The following is a 17939-nucleotide window of genomic DNA, read 5'->3' on the forward strand; positions in this document are numbered from 1 at the left end:
GCAGCTGTACCTAGGAGTTCAGTAAATTATTGTACGTTCAGAAAATTTGAAGTTTAGAATAGAGTAGAATAGAATAGAGTAGAGTAGAATAGAATAGAGTAGAGTAGAGTAGAGTAGAGTAGAATAGAATAGAATAGAATAGAATAGAATAGAATAGAATAGAATAGAATAGACCAGGTTGGAAGAGACCTTCAAGATCATCATGTCCAACCTATCATCCAACACCACCTAATCAACTGAACCATGCAACCAAGCACCCTATCAAGTCTCCTCCTGAACACCTCCAGTGATGGTGACTCCATCACCTCCTCGGACAGCCCATTCCAATGGGCAATCACTCTCTCTGTGTAAAACTTCCTCCTAATCTCCAGCCTAAACCTGCCCTGGCGCAGCCTGACTGTGTCCTCTTGTTCTGGTGCTGATTGCCTGGGAGAAGAGACCAACCTCTGCCTGTCTAAAACCTCCCTTCAGGGAGTTGTAGACAGCAAGAAGGCCACCCCTGAGTCTCCTTTTCTCCAGGCTAAGCAACCCCAGCTCCCTCAGCCTCTCCTCATTTGGCTTGTGTTCCAAACCCCTCACCAACTTTGTTGCCCTTCTCTCTTGCTCCAGCAAGTCAACCTCCTTCCTAAACTGAGGGGCCCAGAACTGGACACAGGACTTGAGGTGTGACCTAACCAGTGCAGTGTACAGGGGCAGAATGACCTCCCTACTCCTGCTGGCCACACTGTTCCTGATGCAGGCCAGGATGCCATTGGCCCTCCTGGCTGCCTGGGCACACTGCAGGCTCATGTTCAGTCTACCGTCAACCAGCACTCCCAGGTCCCTCTCAGCCTGGCCGTTCTCCAGCCACTCTGACCCCAGCCTGTAGCCCTTCTTGTGGATGGGCACCACGTTGGCCACCTTCCAGTCTTCTGGGATCTCTCCAGTGAGCCAGGACTGCTGAAAAATGATGGAGAGCAGCTTGGCCAGCTCATCTGCCAGCTCTCTCAGCACCCTAGGATGCATCCCATCTGGTCCCATGGACTTGTGGGGATCCAAGCAGCTGAGGAGATCTCTAATTACCCCATCCTGGAATAGAGGGAAACTATGCTGTTCCCTGGCTCCTTCTGCCAGCTCTGCAGGCCAGCTGTCTGGAAGACATTCTGTCCTGCTAGTAAAAATTGAGGCAAAGAAGGTGTTATATAACTCTGCCTTTTCCTCATCTTTTGTTACAACGTTCCCCTTGCTAAGTCAGATGAAGATCCCTCAGGTCTGAGGAAATCAGAATCAAACAAGGATATTATTTCTGTTTGGAGCAGGTTTGATTCGGCTGAGGTTAGATTTGGTTTAGTTCAGGCTAGTAGCAGAGGAATTGTTTCAGTATCCCATGGTTATTGAAAACATGCTCTTTTAGAATGGGACTGGAAAGCTTGGCAGGGTTAATCCCAAAGTGTTAGAAATCAGCTTGGGGAAAATGTTAGCATCTGACTCCTGTTCTGCTGCGAGAACTCAAACACCCACTCAGTGCCATGAGGTGTCCTAGCACCATAAACATGGCATGCAGGGTGAAGGTGATGGAAAGCCTTAGTACTGTGCTGCTGCAGGCAGTGTGAGAGCAGCTTTCACACAGCAATGGAGTGGGAAATGAGGTCCCAGGGCAGGAGTCAGGGTGTTTTAGTTGATTTACTGGCAACTCTGACTCACATCTGCATGTGTGGAGATAAAGACATACAGAAGGGCTGTGTACATGTGCACCAGCAACAGGATGGCAGGGGGAGCTTGGACTAAAGAAGGGGGTCTCCGTTGTAGGAGCCACAGAAGGACATGGCTCACCCACAGCTCCTCCTTGACTGCTGTGGGAAGTCCCCACACTGTGCCACATGCATTTGGGCTAATTGCAGAGCTGAACAGGAGGGCAGCACCGACCAAAGGCAATGGTCATGCTGGCAAGGGAAATGTGAAGAGCAGATCCTAGGAAGAACAATCAGGCCTTGTTGGGAAAGGGCTCCTGTGGCAGAGGCTGTATTCTGAACAGGTTCAGGTATTCTGAACTTTGGCTTCAGTTGTAGGCAAGGGTCAGTAAAGGCTTCAAAGCCTTCCAACTCAGTGTGGAGGGCAGGTGAGTGTGCCTGTTTGGGCTTGTGTCCCCCTCCCTCGCAGTGTTGTCCCAAATAGCAGTGTCATTTCCCTGTGTGCAACACACCAACATACACACACAGAGCAGAGGTGTTTCCTTTATTTCATGTGTGGTAGTTCCACAAAGCCAGCACACCTCTCCAAGGAGCTATCATGCTATGTGATTAGCAAAATCCCACTTAAATTTCTGTCAATTGGCATCACTTTTGTGATTGGCCATTTCTATTTAAATTAGCCACACTTACTACATAATCATCATCACCATAGAATGGCTTGAGTGTGATGGGACCTTCAAACCCCTCTGCCATGGCCAGGGACACCAGGGACCCACCAGGGACCCACTAGACCGGGTTGCTCACGATCTCATCCAGCCTGGTCTTAAATGCTTCTAGAGATGAGGTGTCCACTTCTCTGGCCAACCTGTTCCAGTGTCTCACCATGCTTATAGGAAAAAACTACTTCCTAATGTGTAATCTAAATTTACCCTGGTCTAGTTTAAAACCATTGCCCCTCATTCCATCACCATAGGCCCCTATAGTGAGTCCCTCTCCAGCTTTCCTGTAGCCCCCTTTGGGTACTGGAAAGCTGCTCTAAGGTCTCCCCAGAGCTTTCTCTTCTCTGAGCTGAACAGACTAATCTTCCTCAGCTTGTCCTCATAGGAGAGGTGCTTTAGCCTTTTGATGGTCTTTGTGGCCCTCCTCTGGACCTTCTCCCAACAGATCCATGTCCTTCTTGTATTGAGGGCTCCAGAGCTGGACACAGTGCTCCACTAGATGAGGTCTCATAAGAGCAGAAGGGCAGAGTGACCTCCCTTGAGGTGAGTAGCATGCACGCTCTTGGTGGGTGTGGGAAGCAAGTCTTTTTGTGCTGACTTGAGTCAGTGCTCGTGATCTCCCCTGCTGTCTTTATGCTTCCTCCAGTCTCCACAGACTTACGCAGACCTCTGGCTTCCTTGGCAGCTCCCCACCTCTCGGTGCCTGCTGGGGAGGATGTTCCCTTCTCACCAGTCTTTCCATTCCTCCTCAGGGTCACAGCCCCTAGCAAGGCAGGCACTGTTTAAACAAAATAACCAGAGTTACACAACGAAAGCCCCTGATCAATGGTCCTGCTTAGAAGACCAACACAGTATCATAGTATCATAGTATCAGTCAGGGTTGGAAGGGACCACAAGGATCATCTAGTTCCAACCCCCCTGCCACGGGCAGGGACACCTCACACTAGATCAGGCTGGACAGAGCCTCGTCCAGCCTGGTCTTAAACACCTCCAGGGACGGTGCCCCAACCACTTCCCTGGACAACCCATTCCAGCGCTTCACCACTCTCATGGGGAAGAACTTCCTCCCCACCTCCAGCTTCATTCCATTCCCCCTAGTCCTATCACTACCTGAGATCCTGACAAGTCCCTCCCCAGCCTTCTTGTAGGCCCCCTTCAGATACTGGAAGGCCACAATTAGGTCACCTCAGAGCCTTCTCTTCTCCAGACTGAACAGCCCCAACTCCTTCAGTCTGTCCGCACAGGAGAGGTGCTCCAGCCCTCTGATCATCCTCGTGGCCCTTCTCTGGACCCCTTCTAGCACCTCCAGATCCCTCTTGTAATAGGGGCTCCAGAACTGGATGCAGTACTCCAGGTGGGGTCTCACCAGAGCTGAGTATATTTAACTCTTAACATAAACAGTGTCATTATAACCATGGCATTGTGAGAAACAGAAATGTTTGGCTTTGGCGAGGGGAATTGCTGGGGACAGCGGGGTTCAATATTTGGGCTGATTGGTTGGTCGTAGCCTGTGTTGTGTGGGGTTTGATCCTTGTGTATTAGGAGAGAAAGAATAGAATAGAATAGAATAGAATAGAATAGAATAGAATAGAATAGAATAGACCAGGTTGGAAGAGACCTTTGAGATCATCGCATCCAACACCATCTAATCAACTAAACCATGGCATCAAGCACTCCATCTAGTCTCCTCCTAAACACCTCCAGTGATGGTGACTCCACCACCTCCCTGGGCAGCACATTCCAAAGGGCAATCTCTCTCTCTATGATGAATTTCTTCCTAACATCCAGTGTAAACCTCCCCTGGTGCAGCTTGAGACTGTGTCCTCTTGTTCTGATGCTGGTTGACTGGGAGAAGAGACCAACCCCCACCTGGCTACAACCTCCCTTCAGGTAGCTGTAGACAGCAAGAAGGTCTCCTCTGACCCTCCTCTTCTCCAGGCTAAGCAACCCCAGCTGCCTCAGCCTCTCCTCACAGGGCTGTGCTCCAAACCCCTCCCCAGCTTTGTTGCCCTTCTCTGGACACCTTCCAGCATCTCAACATCTTTCCTAAGCTGAGGGCCCCAGGACTGCACACAGGACTCAAGGTGTGGCCTAACCAGTGCTGAGCACAGGGACACAATGTCTTCCCTGCTCCTGGTGGCCACACTGTTCCTGATGCAGGCCAGGATGCCATTGGCCTTCTTGGCCCCCTGGGCACACTGCAGGCTCATGTTCAGCCTACTGTCAACCAGTACCCCCAGGTCCCTCTCTGCCTGGCTGCTGTCCAGCCACTCTGACCGCAGCCTGTAGCGCTGCATGGGGTTGCTGTGGCCACTGTGAGGCGTCCAGACGTCCCAAGACTAGCCAGGTCAAAAGCGCAGGTTTTGTCCCAGCTTTGAAGGCGAGGGGTGGGAGCGTGCTGGGGAAATGTGTATGTATGTTTGATGTCTGTGTAAGTTCAACTCGTGTTGTTACGGTGCGCCTCCAGCAAGCCCGCTCTGCGCCCGGGCTGCTCTGCCTTTATTTTATAATGAAGTGGTTGTATTTAAAACGTAGCAGCGAGCTCGTTTCTCACAGCATCTACTCAAACGCGGTCTCACTTAGATTCTAACAGCAGGAGGTGCCCGACTTAGGCGGCAGCAGGGTGCAGGAGCCCCGGGGGTTCGGAGCGGCGGGGCCGGCAGGCCGTCCAAGCAGGCGCGGAGGAGGAGCCCCCAGCAGCCCCCAGCCTCCCGGGGAGCGCACAGCGCACACGGAGCGCACACGCTGCCATCCTGTTCCGCCGGCTCAGCGGGCAGGAAGCGAGCTGCGCTTCCGGGTCGCTGCCCCTGCCGAGCGGGGCCCGGGCTGGCTTCGGGTAAGCGCATTCCGTGGGGAGGGGATCGGAGCGGCGGCGGCCGCCCCTCGCTCGGGGTGAGTCGTGCAGGGGGGTACTGCTCGGCTGTGGGGAGCAGGTGGGAGCCCGCCGACCCCCGGAAAATGTCGGCGCGGCCCGTGCGGTCGTTCAACCGTCATGGATCGGCTCGGGACGGCTCGGCCCGGCCCGCCCTGGCTGGCAGGGGAGCCCCTCCTGGACCGCGGGCTGCCGGCGCGGCTGCTGCACGGCCACAGCTGGGCGGATGGCAGGATGGATGGATGAGTGCAGGCTTAGGCCGGGCGGCTGTTCGGGGGCGGTGCAGGCCGTGGCCAGCCCCGCAGGCCTTCCTCCGCCGCCGCGCAGGGCGGGACCCTGAGGCTCACCGGGAGCCTGCAGCGCCGCGGCTGCGACAAACAAAACGACGCCGCGCTTGCGGCATCGTCGGCCGCGACACGAAAACAGGGCATCGGCTTCACGTTCCTGATTCGTAAAGATCATAGCCTAGGTTTGCACTTCGCAGTGTGATAGGAGCGGTGGTGGGGCTGCCCTTCACGGCTCTCGCCGGTTTCCTCTGTTACTCATCCCCGTCACACCATTCCCCCTCCCGCCAAGTCTTTTGGAACCAAATGAGGCTATTGAGTGTATTTTTGACTCTTACTAGATATGGATAACAGAAAGGATGAAAAGAACAGGACACACTGTGCAAGTTCACAAGAAGAGCTGAAAGTCCGAGGTAAGCAATGCGGATCACTAATCTGTTTTAGTGCTATGGTGTGGTGTGTGTGCATCACAGTATCACAGTCTCAAAGTATAACTAAGGTTGGAAGAGAACCCAAGGATCATTGAGTCCAACCTGTCTCCACAGACCTCATGACTAGCCCATGGCACCAAGTGCCACGTCCAATCTCCTCTTAAACACCTCCAGGGACGGTGACTCCACCACCTCCCTGGGCAGCACATCCCAATGACGAACGACTCGCTCAGTGAAGAACTTTCTCCTCACCTCGAGTCTAAATCTCCCCTGGCGCAGCCTGAGACTGTGTCCTCTTGTTCTGGTGCTGGTTGCCTGGGAGAAGAGACCAACCCCTTCCTGGCTACACCCACTCTTCAGGTAGTTGTAGAGGGCAATGAGGTCACCCCTGAGCCTTCTCTTCTCCAGGCTAAGCAACCCCAGCTCCCTCAGCCTCTCCTCACAGGGCTGTGCTCAAGGCCTCTCCCCAGCCTTGTTGCCCTTCTCTGGACACGTTCAAGTGTTACAATGTCCTTCTTAAACTGAGGGGCCCAGAACTGGACACAGGACTCAAGGTGTGGCCTATCAATGCAGAGTACAGAGCACAATGACTTCTCTGCTCCTGCTGGCCACACTATTCCTAATGCAGGCCAGGATGCCATTGGCCCTCTTGGCCACCTGGGCACACTGCTGGCTCATGTTTAGGCAGCTGTCAATCAGTACCCCCAGGTCCCTCTCTGTTTGGGAGCTCTCCAGCCACTCTGACCCCATCGGTTAATCATGCTTGGATGTCAACCATTGTCACTCACTAATGGTGATAGACCATGAGGCACTAGAAGAGTGGATAAAATACAACAAAAAGAGTGGATAAAATATGACTTCCTGAAGGGAGGTTGTAGTCAAGTGGGGCTTGGTCTCTTCTCCCAGGCAACCAGCACCAGAACAAGAGGACACAGTCTCAAGCTGCGCCAGGGGAGGTTTGGGCTGGATGTTAGGAAGAAGTTCTTCCCAGAAAGAGAGATTGGCCATTGGAATGTGCTGCCCAGGGAGGTGGTGGAGTCACCATCACTGGAGGTGTTTAAAAAGAGACTGGATGAGGCAGTTGGTGCCATGGTTTAGTTGATCAGATGGCGTTGGGTGATAGGTTGGACCTGATGATCTCAAAGGTCATTTCCAACCTGGTTTATCCTACCGTACCCTGCCCTACCCTATCCTCTCCTCCCCTAAAACCCCCAGCAGTTCCTCAGAATAGAGGTGTAGCTGCTCTGAAGCGTTTTTTTGTAGACCATGGTTACTGGCATGCTTGTCACTGTTGCCTTGTGTTATCCTAAGGAAAAGAAAAGAGGAAACGAAAGCGCAGCAGAAGCAGGTCGTCATCTGTTTCATCCTCATCATCTTCTAGCACCACATCTACTTCCTCCTCCTCCTCACGCTCGTCATCAAGATCACCTTCCTCAAGCAGCAGAGGTAAGCTAACTCCACAGGTACACTTGATGTTCACCAGTTCTGATTCCTCTCCTGGAAGCATGTAATGCTTATTCTAACTGTGGCTAAACCACCAGAAGATGACTTTGTAGAATACCAGTGCTGCATGCTTGAGAGTGTTTCCCTCAAACCTTTCCTACTGCTGTGTTAAGCTACCTCTTTGTATGTAGTGTACAGTGTTCCTGTGTTAATTTAAATAACTTCAGAATAGAAAGTGACATTCAAAGAAATGCTGCTTGATAACATAATATACTGTAGATATTTAAAACTCTTATCTCTTGAAAGTAGAGTGATTACAAGAGCTTTTTCTATCTCACCTGACTTACCAAGACTAGACTTGGGATATTTGATTCAGTCTTAAGTGTTACAAGCATTCAACTGAGACGTGAGCCCAGACTCAGAAGGCAAATTGTATCCTAGGCTGCATCAAAAGGAGTGTGGCCAGCAGGTCAAATGAGGTGATTTTCCCCCCTTTGCTCTTGTGAGACCCCCATTTCAAATACTATCCAGTTCTGTCCCCATCATAAGAAGGAGAGCTGTTGGAGGAAGTCCAGAGGAGAGCCACAAAGATGATCCAAGGGCTGGAACACCTCTGCTATGAGGATAGGCTGAGGGAGCTGAAGTTTGTCAGCCTAGACAAGAGAAGACTCCAAGGAGAGCTTATAGCTGCCTGCCAATACCTGAAGGGATGCTACAGGAAGGCTGCATAAGGGTGTCTACCAACAGGACAAGGGAGACCTGAGGGAGAGTAGGTTTAGACTGGGTCTTAAGAAGAAGTTCATCAGTATGAGGATGGTGAGACTCTAGAATGGGTTGCCTCCTTCCTGGGGTTGTGCAAGGCTAGGTTGGATGAGGCCTTGAGCCAGAGAATCTAGTTGAGAGGTGTCCCTGCCCATGGTGGGGAGGTTGGAGTAGATGGTCTCTAAGGTCCCTTCCAACCTAAGCCATTCTGTGAATCTTACTAACAGCAGTGACCAAGTTCAGTGTGAACACATACATAAGCACTGCAGGTGTGAGATTTTCCATACTAAGCTGCTGCTTGCTTTGAGGATTTGGTATAGATGCTACCTGCAAGTAAGTGCAGATATTTTCCCTGACCTTGAGGGGGATGTATTGCTGACTAGATGAAGATTGCATTGTTTCCATTTTCTGTATCAAAATACTTAGCATCACTGCAAGTAGTGTGACTCAATTGCCATTTCCTAATGAGATGTGCTAGGCTAAACACTGAAGTGTATTTTAATGGTTTTTTCCTGTGATTGAGAAGAACTCTTAATATTGAACTGGAGGTCACCTGATGGAATGTCTGATATCAGGGTTGACTGCAAATTCATGATCTACTGCAGGATCTCATGTGTGTGATGATGTATTTCACAGGTTAACAGCATATTTACATCTGTATGGCAATATTTGGAGTCTTTCAGCTGGGATGAATTTCCTTCTATGTGATACACTCTGAAATTTCTGCCAACAATTAACATGTCAGACAGTGGCAGTGGCAGAGCTCTGGACCATCTCTCAGAGGGATGTCAAGCAGCATGTGTTTGAGGGAAAAAAACCATTCCAAATTAGTTGTCAGTCTGCATGCTCAGATGCACTAAAACCTTTATAGCTAAAAACTCCCTAAGCTTTCCATCTCACAAGGAGAGCAGGCACTGGCTAGAAAACAGGTATTTGCCATCTGTTGAGAGCACAGTTGTTGTAGTGGGTTGAAGTTCCCTCCCCCAGACCAACTCAGTTAGAGTTCTGCCAGACCAACTCAGTTAGAAGCAAATGAAGCTGTATTTACAAGCAAGAACTGCACTCCAGGATGGAATGCAATGAATGTGAAGGCAAATTTGCTGCAATGAATGCAGCAGCAAATTTGCAGATGACACCAAGTTGGGAGCAGATGTTGGTCAGTTAGAGGGCAGAAGGGCTCTGCAGAGGGACCTCGACTGACTGGACAGATGGGCAGAGTCCAACAGGATGGCATTCAACAAATCCAAGAGCCAGGTGCTGCACTTTGGCCACAGCAACCCCATGCAGAGCTACAGGCTGGGGTCAGAGTAGTTGGAGAGCTGTCAGGCAGAAAGGGATCGGGGGGTGCTTATTGACAGCTGCCTAAACATGAGCCAGCAGTGTGCCCAGGTGGCCAAGAAGGCCAATGGCATCCTGGCCTGCATTAGGAATAGTGTGGCCAGCAGGAGCAGGGAAGTCATTGTGCCCTGTACTCTGCATTGGTTAGGCCACACCTTGAGTCCTGTGTCCAGTTCTGGGCCCCTCAGGTTAGGAAAGACATTGAGACACTTGAAGGGCAACGAGGCTGGGGAGAGGCCTTGAGCACAGCCCTGTGAGGAGAGGCTGAGGGAGCTGGGGTTGCTTAGCCTGGAGAAGAGGAAGCTCAGGGGAGACCTCCTTGCCCTCTACAGCTATCTGAAAGGTGGTTGTAGACAGACAGATGTTGGTCTCTTCTCCCAGGCAAGCAGCACCAGAACAAGAAGACACAGTCTCAAGCTGCATCAGGGGAAGTTTAGGCTCAAGGTGAGGAGGAAGTTCTTCACAGAGAGAGTAATTGGCCATTGGAATGTGCTGCCCTGGAGGTGTTCAAGAGGGGATTGGACATGGCATTTGGTGCCATGGTCTAGTCATGAGGTCTGTGGTGACAGGTTGGACTTGATGATCTTTGAGGTCTCTTCCATCCTTGGTGATTCTGTGACACTGTACAAAATACACAGGAGTTACAATACTATACAAATATTTACAATTAGCAAACAACACAACCCCCCCCCCCCCCCAAGTCTGAGACCAGGGAAGCTGTTCCACTGGAAATGAGTGGAGAGAGAAGCAGTGGGTTAGACTTAGCCAAGGTCAGCTAAAGCAGGCAGATTATCTGTTCCAAGTGAAGCAAAACCAGCCAGAGATCAGCAGAGAAGAGAGAAAGACTTCTTGTGGTACAGCTCCTCTTATTCTACATATTTACCCCATGAATTTGTTCAGAATAATCTTTTGGTTTCCTTTTTACACCCAATAGTGATTTGTTTCTATTTTTCTACTTTTCTGCTCAAAACCTGTAACTAAATTTTGAAGGCTTAGCCTCAAACCACCTCAGCTATAGAAAGAAGACAAAAGTATTGTCTGCATTAATACAACATATGGGTGTAAGTAATCACTGAGTAGATCAGGTATTGTCGGTGTCCCTGTTAGACTAGGAAGTGGCAGTACATTAATGTATTGCTTTTCACAGTATCACTGAGGTTGGAAGAGACCTCAAAGATCATCAAGTCCAACCTGTCACCACAGACCTCATGACTAAACCATGGCACCAAGTGCCACATCCAATCCCCTCTTGAACACCTCCAGGGATGGTGACTCCACCACCTCCCTGGGCAGCACATTCCAATGGCTAACAGCTCCCTCAGTGAAGAACTTTCTCCTCACCTCCAGCCTAAACTTCCCCTGGTGCAGCTTGAGACTGTGTCCTCTTGTTCTGGTGCTGCTTGCCTGGGAGAAGAGACCAACCCCCTCCTCCATTACCATTCCTTTTCTCTTCTCTTCTGATCTTGGCTGTTTTGCTTTGCCCAGGAGATAACGTGCTGTTTCTGACTAGCTGTGAGAGAAGCCTAACACTGCTTTCTCTCAGCTCCTCTCTGTCTCTTGGTACAGGGGGGTCTGGGAGGTTTGGGGGAGGGGGGGCAGTGGAGCAGCTTCCCTGGTCTCTTTTTGACCAGGTCTCTTTTCATGGTGTTTGCTAATTGTAAATACCTGTATAATATTGTAACTCCTGTATGTTTTGTACACAGCCTTTGCATTCCATTGTGGAGTGTAGTTCTTGCTTGTAAATACAGCTTCATTTGCTTCTAACTGAGTTAGTCTGACTAAAAGTTAATGCTGGGGGGAAACTGCAACCCACCACAGTTGGCTTTGTTGTTTATGGTCCTGGTTGGGTTTTTGTTGTTGTTCTTCTTCTTTATTTTTTCATTCCAGATTCTCCTAAGTCTAAATCAAAGAAGAAGAATAAAGAAAAACACAGCAAAAAGGTAAACATTTGCAAAGATCAATTTGTTAACAAACAGAAAGTAGTTTATAATACTTTGATAACCCATACTTTGATAATACTTTGATAATACTTTGTCCTGTAAGGTGAAATGGTTTTGTCCCTGTGTACATCTGAGTCGTGCTGTGTAGTTACAGTAGGTGAACCCATAGGTTGTCACATACTTGACTGCTCATTAAAGGAGAAGTAATTTAAAGGATCCTGTTATCAGTCATTGCTGGTCCAGCTAGCATTTGGAGTGGTCTCTGAAGGAAGCAAAATGGGGGATCTTGAGAACTATAGAATTTGTCAGAAGGAATGATTTATAGAATAGAAAAGAAATTAACCAGGTTGGAAAAGACCCTAAGATCATTGAGTCCAACCTCTCACCCAGCACCATCTGATCAACTAAACCATGGCACCAAGTGCCTCAATCCAGGCTCTTCCTAAACACCTCCAGGGATGGTGACTCCACCACCTCCCTGGGCAGCACATTGCAATGGCCAATCTCTCCTTCTGGGAAGAACTTCTTCCTAACTTCTGAAGAAGTTCTTCTAGTCATTGGGAGAGTAGTAGAATAGAATAGAATAGAATAGAATAGAATAGAATAGAATAGAATAGAATAGAATAGAACAAACCAGGTTGGAAGAGACCTTCGAGATCATCATGTCCAACCTATCATCCAACACCACCTAATCAACCAAACCATGGCACCAAGCATCCTGTCAAGCCTCGCCCTGAACACCCCCAGCGACGGCGACCCCACCACCTCCTCAGGCAGCCCATTCCAGTGGGCAATCACTCTCTCTGTGTAAAACTCCCTCCTAACCTCCAGCCTAAAGATTCTTGCTGGTTTAATTTTTGTTTTTAATTTTACTAGGACCTTCTGTTCAGTGGTTTTATTATATTTTTTTAAATATATATATTGGAGTTACATTAAACAAAAGAGAATAGAGTAGAATAGAATAGAATAGGATAGAATAGAATAGAACAGAACAGAATAGAATTAACCAGGTTGGAAAAGGCCTTCAAGATTATTGTGTCCAACCCCTCATCCAACAACCTCTAATCAACTAAACCATGGTACCAAGCACCCCATCCAGTCTCCTCCTAAACACCTCCAGTGATGGTGACTCCACCACCTCCCTGGGCAGCACATTCCAATGGCCAATCTCTCTCTCTATGAAGACTTTCTTTCTAACGTCCAGTCTAAACCTTCCCTGGTGCAACTTGGGACTGTCCTCTTGTTCTGGTGCTGGTTGCCTGGGAGAAGAGACCAACCCCCACCTGGCTACAACCTCCCTTCAGGGAGTTGTAGAGAGCAAGAAGGTCTCCCCTGAGCCTCCTCTTCTCCAGGCTAAGCAACCCCAGCTCCCTCAGCCTCTCCTCACAGGGCTGTGCTCCAGACCCCTCCCCAGGTTTGTTGCCCTTCTCTGGATATTTTTCTGTTCCTCAGGATCTCAAAGGTTGCTATCCCACTGCATTACTACAAAGATGATCACAAAGAGGGGCTGGAGCCCCTCTCCTGTGAAGACAGTCTGAGAATTGGAGACGTTCAGCCTGGAGAAGAGAAGACTTCAGGGAGACCTTATAGCAGCCTTCCAGTATTTGAAGGGGGCCTACAGGATAGCTGGAGAGGGACTACTTAGAAAGGCATGTGGTGACAGGACAAGGAGTAATGGCTTTAAAATAGAAGAAGCTAGGTTTAGAGTAGGAATAAATTCTTCACTGTGAGGGTGGTGAGGCACTGGAATGGGTTGACCAGAGAACTTGTAGAGGCTTCAAGGCCAGGTTGGATGGGGCCTTGAGCAAACTGGTATCATAGTATCAGTCAGGGTTGGAAGGGACCACTAGGATCATCTAGTTCCAACCCCCCTGCCATGGGCAGGGACACCCCACACTAGATCAGCCTGGCCAGAGCCTCATCCAGCCTGGGCTTAAACACCTCCAGGGATGGGGCCTCAACCACCTCCCTGGACAACCCATTCCAGGGCTTCACCACTCTCATGGGGAAGAACTTCCTCCTCACCTCCAGCCTCAATCTCCCCACCTCCAGCTTCATTCCATTCCCCCTAGTCCTATCACTACCTGAGGTCCTGAGAAGTCCCTCCCCAGCCTTCTTGTAGGCCACCTTCAGATACTGGAAGGCCACAATGAGGTCACCTCAGAGCCTTCTCTTCTCCAGACTGAACAGCCCCAACTCCTTCAGTCTGTCCTCACAGGAGAGGTGCTCCAGCCTTCTGCTCATCCTCATGGCCCTTCTCTGGACACCTTCTGGTCTGGTAGGAGATCTCTGTGCCCATGGCAGGGAGGTTGGAACTAGATGAACTTTAAGGTCCCTTCCAATCCAAACCATTCTATGATTCTGTTATTCTATTCTGGGGTGGTATGGCAAGCAGTAGTGGCTGTCTTCACGGGCTGGTACATTGAGAGCTGATTGTGGATTTCCTATGTTTTGCCTTTGTGAGTCTGTAAACATAAGGGCATGTTATATACTTGTAGAAAAGGAAAAAGGAGAACAAAATGAAGAAGAAAGAAAAGAAGAAGAAAAAAGAGAAAACAGGACCTGTCCAGCTGTCCAAGGTATGCTTGTGTGAGTTTGAAGTCCTTTCATAGTTCTCTTTGAAACATGCAATCCATTGTGTCATTAAAATGTGGATAACACCACCAGTTTTGGCATCAGCAAAGGGAAAGCTGTACCTGTGATTTTGGCCAGTTAGGAAGCATCAAAGATTATTGTCAGTGATTCTGTTTAAGGGCTGTAACATTACAAAATGAAGCAGAGCTGAAGTTTTTCTCATGTCTGATGTCATTTTAGTTCTTCAAAAACAAAAAGAAGAATGAAAACTACAGTATGATAACTGGAAAGAAAATTAAGATGAGAATAAAGAAGACTAAGAAGGATAAAGAGGTAAGAGTTAAAATAGGCCTTTGACACTGTCCCCCACAGCAAACTCCTGGCCAAGCTGTCAGCCCCTGGCTTGGACAGCAGCACTCTGAGCTGGGTTAGGAACTGGCTGGAGGCTGAGCCCAGAGAGTGGTGGTGAATGGTGCCACAGCCAGCTGGCAGCCAGGCACCAGTGGTGTGCCCCAGGGATCAGTGCTGGGCCCCATCCTCTTTAATATCTTCATTGATGATCTGGATGAGGGGGTTGAGCAAGTTTGCAGATGACACCAAGCTGGGAGCAGATGTTGGTCAGTTAGAGGGCAGAAGGGCTCTGCAGAGGGACCTCGACCAACTGGACAGATGGACAGAGTCCAACAGGATGGCATTCAACAAATCCAAGTGCTGGGTGCTGCACTTTGGCCACAGCCCCATGCAGAGCTACAGGCTGGGGTCAGAGTGGCTGGAGAGCTGCCAAACAGAGAGGGACCTGGGGGTGCTGATTGACAGCTGCCTAAACATGAGCCAGCAGTGTGCCCAGGTGGCCAAGAAGGCCAATGGCATCCTGTCTTGCATCAAGAATAGTGTGGCCAGTAGGAGCAGGGAAGTCATTGTGCCCCTGTACTCAGCACTGGTTAGGCCACACCTTGAGTCTTGTGTCCAGTTCTGGGCCCCTCAGTGTAAGAACATTGAGAGACTTGAAAGTGTCCAGAGAAGGGCAACGAGGCTGCGGAGAGGCCTCAAGCACAGCCCTGTGAGGAGAGGCTGAGGGAGCTGGGGTTGTTTAGCCTGGAGAAGAGGAGGCTCAGGGGAGACCTCATTGCTGTCTACAACTGCCTGAAGGGAGGTTGTAGCCAGGAAGGGGTTGGTCTCTTCTCCCAGGCAAGCAGCACCAGAACAAGAGGACACAGTCTCAAGCTGCACCAGGGGAAGTTTAGGCTGCAGGTGAGGAGAAAGTTCTTCAGAGGGAGTTGTTAGCCATTGGAATGTGCTGCCCAGGGAGGTGGTGGAGTCACCATCCCTGGAGGTGTTCAAGAGGGAATTGGACGTGGCACTTGAAGCCATGGTTTAGCTAGTCATGAGGTCTTGGGTGAGAGGTTGGACTTGATGGTCTCTGAGGTCCTTTCCAACCTTATTGATTCTGTGATTCTGTGAGATTTGATGTTAAGTATTTGGTGTTGGTCCTTTTTTGATTGGGTGGCCATGGTCACCAACATGCTGAACTAACATCTATTCTTCACAGTATTTTAAGATTCAGTAGTTGTTCTATAAATTGTGATTCTGTGACACTGAAAACAAGTGTGTTGACTGAGCTGTCTCTTATGTAAAGAAAGAACCTCATGTTCTGGTTCTTTTCTCTTGTGCTGCAAACTGCTGCTTAAATCGTAGAAGAAATGACACTTTTAAAGCACAACATGTGCAGTGTGTGCGGTGGAAGCTGCCTCAGACACCAGACAATTGCATCTGTTCCGCTTCTGAGTTAGTTCCAGTGAGTGAGTTAGTTTCAGGCAGCCAAGAGGGCCAATGGCATCCTGGCCTGCATCAGGAACAGTGTGGCCAGCAGGAGCAGGGAGGTCATTCTGCCCCTGTACACTGCACTGGTTAGGCCGCACCTTGAGTACTGTGTCCAGTTCTGGGCTCCTCAGTTTAGGAAGGAGGTTGACTTGCTGGAGTGTGTCCAGAGAAGAGCAACAAAGTTGGTGAGGAGTTTGGAACACAGCCCTGTGAGGAGAGGCTGAGGGAGCTGGGGTTGCTTAGCCTGGAGAAGAGGAGATTCAGGGGTGACCTTATTGCTCTCTACAACTACCTGAAGGGAGGCTGTAGACAGGCAGGGGTTGGTCTCTTCTCCCAGGCAGTCAGCACCAGAACAAGAGGACACAGTCTCAGGCTGCACCAGGGGAGGTTTAGGCTGGAGGTTAGGAGGAAGTTTTACACAGAGAGAGTGCTTGTCTATTGGAATGTGCTGCCCGAGGAGGTGGTGCAGTCACCGTCACTGGAGGTGTTCAGGAGGAGACTTGATAGGGTGCTTGGTGCCATGGTTTAGTTGATTAGGTGGTGTTGGATGATAGGTTGGACACCATGATCTTGAAGGTCTCTTCCAACCTGGTTTCATCTCTTCTCTTCTCTTCTCTCTTCTCTTCTCTCTTCTCTTTTCTCTTCTCTCTTCTCTTCTCTTCTCTTCTCTTCTCTTCTCTTCTCTTCTCTTCTCTTCTCTTCTCTTCTCTTCTCTCTTCTCTCTTCTCTCTTCTCTCTTCTCTCTTCTCTCTTCTCTCTTCTCTCTTCTCTCTTCTCTCTTCTCTTCTCTTCTCTTCTCTTCTCTTCTCTTCTCTTCTCTTCTCTTCTCTTCTCTTCTCTTCTCTTCTCAGTCAGTTCAGTCTGTCTTTTTCAGTCTGTCTGGTTCAGTCTCTCTGAGCTACAGCTGTGCTGGACGGAGTTGACCTTGAATTAACTGAGCTCACCAGAGAAGAAACTAATTCTTGCATACGCTTTGAGCTAACAGAATTTCCCCCCGAACTGTACTCCCCCTGCTCCCCCTGCCTCCCTTTTTCCCCAAAAAGGGTTAGAGAGAAAGCAGGTTTATGCAGTCTTGGTCCTCTTGAGTACAGGTCTGTTAAACTCCTGCCTCTGCTTTTCTGCTCTGCAGAGAGACCGGAACCGCGCAGAGCTCCTGGAATTCCTGAACTCTGCCTTGTGATGGGAAGAGTGCTGACCCAAGGACTTGTAAATAAACCAACCCAATGATCATCATGCCTAGCAAAACACTAAAGGGAAACTCAGGGAAAAGGACACCAAGTTTGACAAACCCAGACTCTTCTGCCGAGAAGACAATCAGGATGTCCTTATCAATTGCAAAACGAAGAGTAACTGATAACTTGTTGTTAACGAAAACCCATGTCCTCCTTTTGAGATCCTAAGGTAACAGCCAGGCTATGGTGTTCTGGAAGAGCCTAAGAGTATGGTGTTGACAATGATCAGAAATGACACACTGAAGTCCAGTCATGCAATTTCTGTCTGCCCTGCCTGCAGAACACACTCTGAATTTCAAATGTCTTACTGTTTCTAGTAGTTCAAGCAAAGTGTTTGTAAATGTCTGTTTGAGAGATGAGGCATTTCTATATGGATTTTTTTCCAGCAGTGGTTTTACTGGTCCTAAAGAGCAAGTTGACCTTTGTAAATAGAACCTGCTTTTACATAAATGGGTTTTTGACAGTTCCTTCACTAATATATTATTTTTCTTTCAGAGTTTGAGGTATGTTTGAGATAGTTTTATTGCTCTCGCTCACTGGAAAGTGTAAGAATAAAATACCCCGGAGCAGTGATGGCAGCTGAGTGGTTTTTATCCTAAAATAGCAGCAGGAAAAGTCTTTGGTTTTGTTTGAACAGCTGACCCAGATAAACACAGGCAGCTAACAGTTTATCCCCCCTCCTATGGACTTGTACTTCTTAGGCCTGAAAACTCTGGAGTTCTGACCTGTCTTTCTGATCCCATGAGCTGTGCATCGAATCTTCCGCTGTCTGAAGTGCAGCCAGATGTGTATTGCATGTCTAAGTGAACCAACAGGTTAACCTGCCTGTTTCCCCCAACACACAAGTGAGGGA

At 49.3% G+C, this 17939-nt stretch overlaps 1 protein-coding gene across 1 annotated transcript; it reads left to right on the forward strand.

The window, feature by feature from the left end:
• The first annotated feature begins 5831 nt into the window (after positions 1–5831).
• On the forward strand, positions 5832–17884 carry LOC128898045 (protein FAM133-like). Its single transcript, XM_054169280.1, has 6 exons — positions 5832–5958; positions 7288–7422; positions 11407–11459; positions 13958–14038; positions 14274–14366; positions 16984–17884. The coding sequence occupies exons 1-6, from the start codon at positions 5889–5891 to the stop codon at positions 17032–17034; spliced, it is 483 nt and encodes a 160-aa protein (XP_054025255.1). The 5' UTR covers positions 5832–5888; the 3' UTR covers positions 17035–17884.
• Positions 17885–17939: the final 55 nt, after the last annotated feature.

The sequence above is a fragment of the Dryobates pubescens genome, chromosome 2 (genome assembly GCF_014839835.1).
Source record: "Dryobates pubescens isolate bDryPub1 chromosome 2, bDryPub1.pri, whole genome shotgun sequence".
In the NCBI taxonomy this organism is placed as follows: Eukaryota; Metazoa; Chordata; class Aves; order Piciformes; family Picidae; genus Dryobates; species Dryobates pubescens.